This window comes from Tetrahymena thermophila (genome assembly GCF_000189635.1).
Source record: "Tetrahymena thermophila SB210 genomic scaffold scf_8254002, whole genome shotgun sequence".
NCBI lineage: Eukaryota > Ciliophora > Oligohymenophorea > Hymenostomatida > Tetrahymenidae > Tetrahymena > Tetrahymena thermophila.
The window spans coordinates 81,727-90,318 of NW_002476009.1; the positions used below are offsets into that span (position 1 = coordinate 81,727).

Sequence of the window (8,592 nt, forward strand, 5' to 3'; positions counted from 1 at the left end):
TAAATACTTGAAGTGTATATTACTAAAGCAATAATTTAAATACTCATCAAATAACTTTCTTGCGTTTGCGTGAAATACAGAAATAACTTAAATGCAAATTTTTATAATTTTGATGTATATAATACAGATTCAAACCAATCTTTAAATAGCTTATTAATTAATTTGATAAGAAAACAATTAATAATAGTTCAACAAATATTTAAATATTATATGTAGAATATAGTTCGAAGCAGAAGCGAAAGTGAATCTCAAAAAGAAGATGAGAGATTTACTGTAACTCCGATGTTAGACTCTAATAAGATAGGAGGAGTTCATAATAGCAATATAGATTTAGTAAATAAAAAGCTATTAGATATGAATTAAGAAGAAGCTTTAGTGTTAGACTAAGTAAAAGAAGAATAAGAAGTAGTTAACACTTCGAACTCCATTCCTAGTACATCACCATCAAATTCTATTTTGATTCGAGACTTGAAGTTTCTTTAAAAGATGGCATACTATTTTAAGTTTTTCAGTGAATTCATATTGAGAGACTTTAAGATAAAGCCATTAAATAATTTGATAAGTGTTAGTACTATTGTTTTGTTAATTGTCTTTCTTGGATTAATTAACATAATGATGAGTTTATCTCCTATGATTTACCTTATGATGAGCGAATAAGAAGTAGGTGAAAGCGATATTTTAATAGTCAATCCAGAAATTTCGCAGTCAAATATGGGAAACTAAAGTTTGGACAATTTTATGATCAATTACAAGCTTGTGAATGATCAGTACTGCTCTTAATATCTTAAAGGATGCTCTTCAAGATATTATTTAAAAGGAATGTAGACAATAAATAGCTAAGATATTTTTAGTGATGTTTTACTTATCGATATTCTGAAAGAAGAGCAAATAGGATTAGGTCGCCGCATTAACCTGACTACACTAAAAGAAAATGAATGCTACATCAGCAGAAATCTCAATTCTATTTTAAAGAAAGAAGTAAAAAAATCATCAAAAGATAAATAAAAAATTGTTCTTGACTTTAATCTTGGATTGATTCTTAGCTCTCTACCAAGTTTCCAAAATGAAGATCTAAATTAAGCATATTTTTAAAAGGTATAATTCATCACATAATCATTGGTAAAAAAGTTTTAAATGGATGGAGTGACTTATAATACATATTAGGATATTCTATTTCATTACATTCCTTCTTAAAACCTAGATTAAGAAATAAGGGACAGTATCAATAGTTTTAACATTGAAGGATTTCTAGGTGATAAAAATAGCGAACCTGTTAATTTAAATCACAGTAAATAATATGCATTATGCTAAAAATTAGCCATGTTTATTATGGATATGAAGTTTTCTCTCAATCTAGAAGTTAAAGATGTCATTGAAAATTCTGTAGGAAAGTTTGAAGATAAAATTTCGAATTTCGTCATCTTAGACTACACAAACTAATATGACTACATATTATAATAAGCATGCTCAAGTTTTATTAAGTAATTAACTGAAAGAATGGCTTATCACTCAGTGACATACTTCGCATATCTGAATATCAAATATCAATACCTATATGAAAAACTTTACACTTTAGTTAAGTAAAATGCTGACCCTGATTTCTTTAATAAACATGCGATAACTTTATATGGAATTTACAAAGATAAGCAAAACATTTACCTTGAAGAAAAAACTATAAAAAGTTAAATACAAAAATAAAGTAATAAATTCTCTGAAGTTTTTGGAATGAATTATCCAATTAAAACCTTTTATCCTTTGTCCATAACTTAGATAAAAAATCTCTAATAAAAATAGATATTAGATAACTCATATAATTGCGGTGTTATCCTGCTAATAGCTTTAAGTTCTGTAATTATCTATTCAGTTTCGCAATCTAGTATTCAATAAAAAGTGTAAGAGTATGGTATTGTTAGAATTATAGGCTATTCTACCTAATCATTGATCATATTTTCTCTTTTAAAGGCGATTATATTTTATATGATTCCAGCACTGATAATTGCTGAGCTCTTAAATTTAGTAGTATCAAAATTCATAAAAGATTATTTTTATGGCTTACTGTAATTTTCCACAGATATCAGCTAAGATTATAGTAATAGTTATTATGCGACAACAGTTTTACTTGGTATAGGATTGCCACTTTTTTGCAATCTTTATCCTTTTAAATAGTTTTTTGATAGGTAAGTACTGAGTCAAGCTATTAATTCTCACTAAAGAGTGATACAGTAAACCAAAGTTATCATATAAAAACTTGAAAAATATGGAGTTTCATTATATGCTACTATAAACTCTGTAATCCTAATAATTGTTGGTATTTTGGCATATTATTTTGCACCTTATGCTTTTGTTTCTAAAAAAGTAGGTAAAATCAAAAGAAAATAATTTTAAATTTATTTATTCTAATCTAATTATTAAAATTATTAGGATTATTTTTACTGATTGTTAACTTAACATTCTTGATGGTGAATATAGGAATTAGCTTTTTGCTAAATATAGTTTAAAGAAGGCTAGAACTTGGATGGATCAGAGTGATTTTGAATTGTTTTTGTAGAAAGGATAAAAATTTGCAAACCTCAATTGAAAATAACTTTAAAAACAATGATAACAGAATGTAAAAGCTAGGTATGATTATAATGATGATCTTTTCATTTTACATTAGCATAGGCAGTAGCGTAAACAGCTAAATAATGATGGTTTAAAATATGGTTAAACTAAATATTGGAAGCGATTACATGCTTGAGGTTTAAAAGAATGAGATTTCTCTTGATGAATATATTTTAACTTAAAACATTGAACAATTCAAATCATTATTTCCTAATACAATTAAATCTTATAGTTTTGTATCTAAGGGTATTAAAACCATTGAAGGATTCCAAAGAGCTACTAAATTAAGAAACAATATTGGTGTGAGCATTAAATTTGATTTCAAAGCAATAGGCCCTTAATTCTATGACTCAATTTATAATGAATTATTGATCGCTGATTCTCCACTTTTCGAAGGATAAAACCCCTCAAACTCTCTATACTTTAGTAATGGAACATCAATAGGGTATTTTTAATCGATATAATTTTAATATTTATAAATTTTAATTCAATAATCATAGGAGAGTCGTTGAAGATGAGATGATGAAATCAAAAGATCATTATTAGATTATTTCCAAAATTTATAACGATAATTTCAAGAATTTAAATTCAATGATAGAACATGCATAAGAGTAATATATTCTCTATTATTTAAGTTCAAAAGATAAAAAAGCATTATCAGTTGAATAAAACTGCCATATGGATTTTATCCTTGGAGCTACAAGATATAAAGGAAAACCTGCAGGTTTTGCAAAAAAGATACCTGGCTTCAAAACTTTTACTGAAAATTCTGTATTTTCTATGTTTTAGGATTCCGAAGCTCTTATATCTTATGAATAATTTCATCATATATTGAGAGTTTCTTGGGAAATCGAAGGGTATTCTGAAGAGAGTATTAATTTAATGCTTAACAGTTTCCCTAAAAATTCAACCTTCAATATTCCTAAAGGATAGCTCTTTATTAGGCTACATGACAAGGTCGAATTAACTCAATAATAAAAAAATATGCTTAAAAGTATTTTAACTGAGAATAAATAAGAATCATCAGTTCATTCTGATTCTTAGAATGTATCATTCTATGACACTCATTCTATCCTTGTCTCTCTCAATTATTTAGTTGAATTTTGGAGCTTACTTTTTAATTTAGTATCTGTATTCATTTTTATACTTACATACTATCTCCTCACTATTACTTTCAAGTAAAATGTGCAAGAAAATCTCCATAATATAAAAATTTTTAAATCTATTGGACTGAATCATAATCAAGTGCAGAAGATGTAAATATTTAAATTATAGACATGAAAATAATTTATTTTCAATAATTTTTAATGTAGATTCATTTATGAAGGTATCTCAGTTATGATAATAAACGGTATTGTTGGTTTGGGAATAGGAATGCTATTATCTATAATGATTTAGCAACAACTGATCGTGTTCTTAGAAATGCCCTTCGACTTTTAATAAATTCCATACAAAGTTACATCTCTACTTTTATTTATGTGCATAGCTCTTTCAGTTTACACCTCTAAGTCAGAAATAGATCAAGTAAAAAATAAGCAAATAGCACATATAGATAAATGATGAATCTTATTTTATTTTATATTTATTTACACCTGTATAATTATAGTTTTTTTAAATCTTTAAAAAAATACAAAAATCAAAAGAAAATAACAAACATAGATTACAAAATGTAAAATTAAATTTATATAAATATTTTTTATATATACTTCATGGGAATTTACTTTATCATTAATCTATTTTTAAATGGGTAGATTGATATCCTACTTTTTTTGTTATACTAATTTACTAATATAAATTGTAATTAATAGCGTCATCTTTTAAGCTTAACTCTATCATTTTAAGAATCTATTCTATTTTATAATTTGATATTATTTATAAAATAAAATTAACTATATTTGAATAATGTACTTACTTTCATCTTTTTATATAATATATTGTACAAAATAAAATTAAATGCTATCCAAATTTTTATTTAAAAAAATTATATTTTTTAAATATCAAACTTTAATTAAAAAAAAATATTTTTGAACTATTAAGATAATTTCCACTTTACATTTAATAAATTAAAATATCTAGTTAATATTTAATTTTACTTTAAAGAAATTTTTTTCCACTCATAAATAAGGAAATAAAAACCACTATTATAAATTTGTATTTATTTAATTAGTTGGTTTAAATATTTTAATTATATGTAAGGTTTAGAATTACAATTGATCCGATGGTTATATCTATCTATGTTATAATTTGTAATTATAAGTTTTTATTACATGACCTTTTGATAGATTTATCACTTACGAAAAAATTACTCATAATTTATATAATTTATTCGTTGTTATTTTTTTATAAATTTGATTTGATATTAGAAAAATTACATAAGTAAAAACTTTAGTACTAATATCTATTTTACAAAAGGGTTTTGAATGGTAAGCAAAGAATAATAAGTAAGTTTAAATATATTTTTTGAAAATCATCTGAAAAAATACTTATAAAAACAAGATTATTGCATTTATATCTAAACAAGAAAGAGAAAGAAGTTAAAAAGATGCATAAGCTCTAATTAATTTACTGCAAACAATTCCTATTTTTGATCATTACTCTAAAGAAGATAATATGATTATGATGAATTGGGCTAATAAATTTTAGTATTTAAGATAAGAAAAAGGACAACAGATATACTCTAGAGGTATTATTTTTAATAAATAAATTTTATAATATTTTAAATCAATAAAAAAGGTAGCTACTCTGATACTTTCTATATTATTTTGTCAGGAGAAGTAGGCATTTTTAAGAAAGCTTCAAATATTTGCAATTAGGAAGGGTAAGGGCTCCAAAGAGGTAGACTTTCTTCTCAATTCAGTAAAGATTCAAATGAATAAAAGCTATTTATGAAAAAATGGAGAGTGAAAAAAATAAATTAGTAATAAACTGTATAGCAACAATACCAAATTGAGGTAGATTTTTAAGATTTACTATAAAACTGACAAGTAAGTGATACCCTTACTCAAACAATAAACAAGACCACTAATAATAATAATAATTAAAATAGTATTTCTATTAATTAACAACAAGTATCCTCATAAAATCCTCTATTAAATCATTAGCAATAATAATAGCATAATGAATAGTAGAGTCTACCTAGCTAAACTTAAGAGACATAAGAAAATGAGACAGTTGAATAAATGCTAATTAAACGTTACTTGAATTTAAGTTTAGTTTCTAAATTAGGGTAGTACTAACATTTTGGAGAAGAATCTTTAGTTTCCTCTGCATATAGATAAGAAACTGCTGCTTGTATTGAAGATACAGAGCTCATATTTATAAAAAAAGATGACTTTAAGGCTATAGTAAATCTGAAAGAGGATAAAAAGCTACTTAAAAAAACGGAATACATGAGAAACTGCATTCTCTTTTAAGATTGGAGTTTTAATACTTTGAAATATTTATATTTAAGTTCAGAGGAAATAAGTGTTTCAAAAGGGGAAATAGTTTTTAACTAAGATGATATATCTTCTACTGTATTTTTAATTAAATCAGGATCATTTTCAGTAAATTATTGATTCATACATACTTTTCGAAATTGATTTTAACTATTTTTGGAAATATTAATTTAAAAATTTTTATGTAAAAATTTTAAAATAACACTTAGGCAGTGAAAAAGTTAAGAGTAGATTTAAGTGAAAAGCAAAAAATTCCTATTTAGACTTTAAAATAATATAAAAGTAAAATGGATTAGATGTATAAAAATTTAGAAGTTAAAGTCTATACTTATAGCCAATATGGAATTTTTGGTGAAGAAGATCTATTGTTGAATTAAAATAGAACTTTTTCTGTGGTTTGCGAGAGTTTTGCTGGCGAATTGCTAGTGATTTAAGCCTCTGAATTTTTTAATAAAGTAATGAAGCTGTCAAGTGAAGTAATTCAAACAATACAAAAACAAAAAGAACAAATATTTGAGTAGTCTTATCAATAGTAAAAAAGAAATATTAACAAATATCAGAGCTTTATTATAGAAAATAGATAAGAGACCTTAAATTAAATTGATATATAATTAAAGTAGAAATCTGTCGAGATTCTGAAAGAAGATGAATCTCAAGAACTACATTTTAGAATTAATTAAGAGTTCCATCAGTTAAAGAATATAGATCCGAATGTGTCACCTTCGATATATCCAAGAAAAAATTTACATTCATTTTATCGACGGAAAATGTATTAATAAATAATAAATAAATAAAAGAGCTTTGAAAATCCTATATTTAGTCCTTCTAAAAGTAAGGAAGATAATTCTCAAAAAGAAGCTCCTGAAATGATTTCAAAGCTTATAGATAAAAAAAAGAAAGTTTATCAAGAAAAAAATATGAAACCAACAAATATAGAAGAATACGATGATATAATAGAAATAAGTCCAAGGACTAAAAAGCAATTTGAAAAAAGAAGATCCGTTTTAAAAAGCCCGAAAAGAAATAAAAGCACTAACTACACAAAGAGATAATCAATTTAGGTACTAGAAAATTTGATTAAAAATGTGAATAAAAAGTATCAAGTTAATGAGTCATTTTTCTAAAGTGAAGATCAAGAAAATGTATAAAATTAGAATGAAAATAAAAGAAAAAGTAAAATAGTACTAGCTGATCTGTCTGTATCTTTTGATGTGTCGAAAGATAAAATTTTATCTGTTGATAATAGCTCTCTAAAAAATATTGAGAAGCTACTAAAGAGAAGAGATAGTATTACTACCAGATTGCTATCACATCACACTGATGCATCTAATTCATAAATATTGGAGGATATTGTAAATTTAAATTATTCTAAAGATTTAACAGATTATGCCCAAAAAGATATTATTAGAGAGAGTAAATCTAAAGAGGATTAACAGTTCTTACCAAAAATAAAATACAAAGTTAATGACTAGGAAGAATACATGAAACACCTAAAGCTACAAATAGATTCATATAATACTTATAATTAAAAGTAAGATAAAGTACTCTAAAAGTATTTAGAAAATAAAAATTTAAAGGCTACAAATGAATACAATTATATAAAATTATCTCTATCTTAATTTGTAGATTAGAATGAATATAAATAAATATGTAATTAGAATTCTAGATCTCGATATTTATCAACAAACTCAAAAAAAGTAAACATGCAAAGTGCTGTCTGGTAATATAATATTTAGCAGCTAAATAAGTCTAAGCAAGTGATTAACTAAGCTCTCAATAATATTAAAATATAAAATGAAGAAAAAAGCCTTAGAAGATCTATCCCAATAAGAATTAGCTCTTCCTTATCAAAATATTAATATCCTTAAAGTTGAAGTAGAAAACATATTTCAAAAATATTTACTTACTTTGATTAATTATGTTTTTAAAATTAAATTTTATCTTAAAACTTATTATTTAAAGAAATTTCTAATTTATTATGACTTAAATAAAATAGCATTTAACAAATATAAACATAAATTATTTTAGATACTAGATATTTATTTATTTATTTATTTATTTAAACAATAATTAAACTTATTTATTTATGTTTATAAATTTTGTAAATAAATATAAAAAATTTTATTTTTCTCTTCTATTAAAAAATTAATTAATTAATAAATGAGTTTTAAATAATCAAATGAATTATAAAAGTACCTATTAAGCTTAATTTTTTCAATACAGTTATTTGGGCAAATAAAAAAGAAATTTTAAAATAAAAAAATCTTGTAAATTGTTATAAAAAATGATGTTCAGAAAAAATTAATTAATTTTGAGGTTTCTAAAATTATTTATTAAAATAATTAAATTAAAAAAAATATAAGTTTAATTAAAGCTAGAAATTGCCTTTTTAATAGTTAGATATTTAATTTTTTTGATATTTCTTTTTCGGGGTTGGGGTTGGGGTTGGGGTTGGGGTTGGGGTTGGGGTTGGGGTTGGGGTTGGGGTTGGGGTTGGGGTTGGGGTTGGGGTTGGGGTTGGGGTTGGGGTTGGGGTTGGGGTTGGGGTTGGGGT

General features: G+C 24.4%; 2 protein-coding genes across 2 annotated transcripts; both read left to right on the plus strand. All coding sequences in view use genetic code 6, as the record gives it.

Moving 5' to 3' along the window:
• Positions 1–210: 210 nt before the first annotated feature.
• TTHERM_01129770 (permease family protein) lies at positions 211–4,161 on the plus strand (the record flags this gene model as incomplete). Its single annotated transcript, XM_001026672.2, has 4 exons — positions 211–2,359; positions 2,422–3,046; positions 3,102–3,857; positions 3,915–4,161. 4 exons carry the CDS (start codon positions 211–213, stop codon positions 4,159–4,161), a joined length of 3,777 nt encoding a protein of 1,258 aa, XP_001026672.2.
• Positions 4,162–5,780: 1,619 nt separating this feature from the next.
• On the plus strand, positions 5,781–7,912 carry TTHERM_001129770 (cyclic nucleotide-binding domain protein; the record flags this gene model as incomplete). Its single annotated transcript, XM_012800720.1, has 2 exons — positions 5,781–6,146; positions 6,248–7,912. 2 exons carry the CDS (start codon positions 5,781–5,783, stop codon positions 7,910–7,912), a joined length of 2,031 nt encoding a protein of 676 aa, XP_012656174.1.
• Between the last annotated feature and the right edge of the window lie 680 nt (positions 7,913–8,592).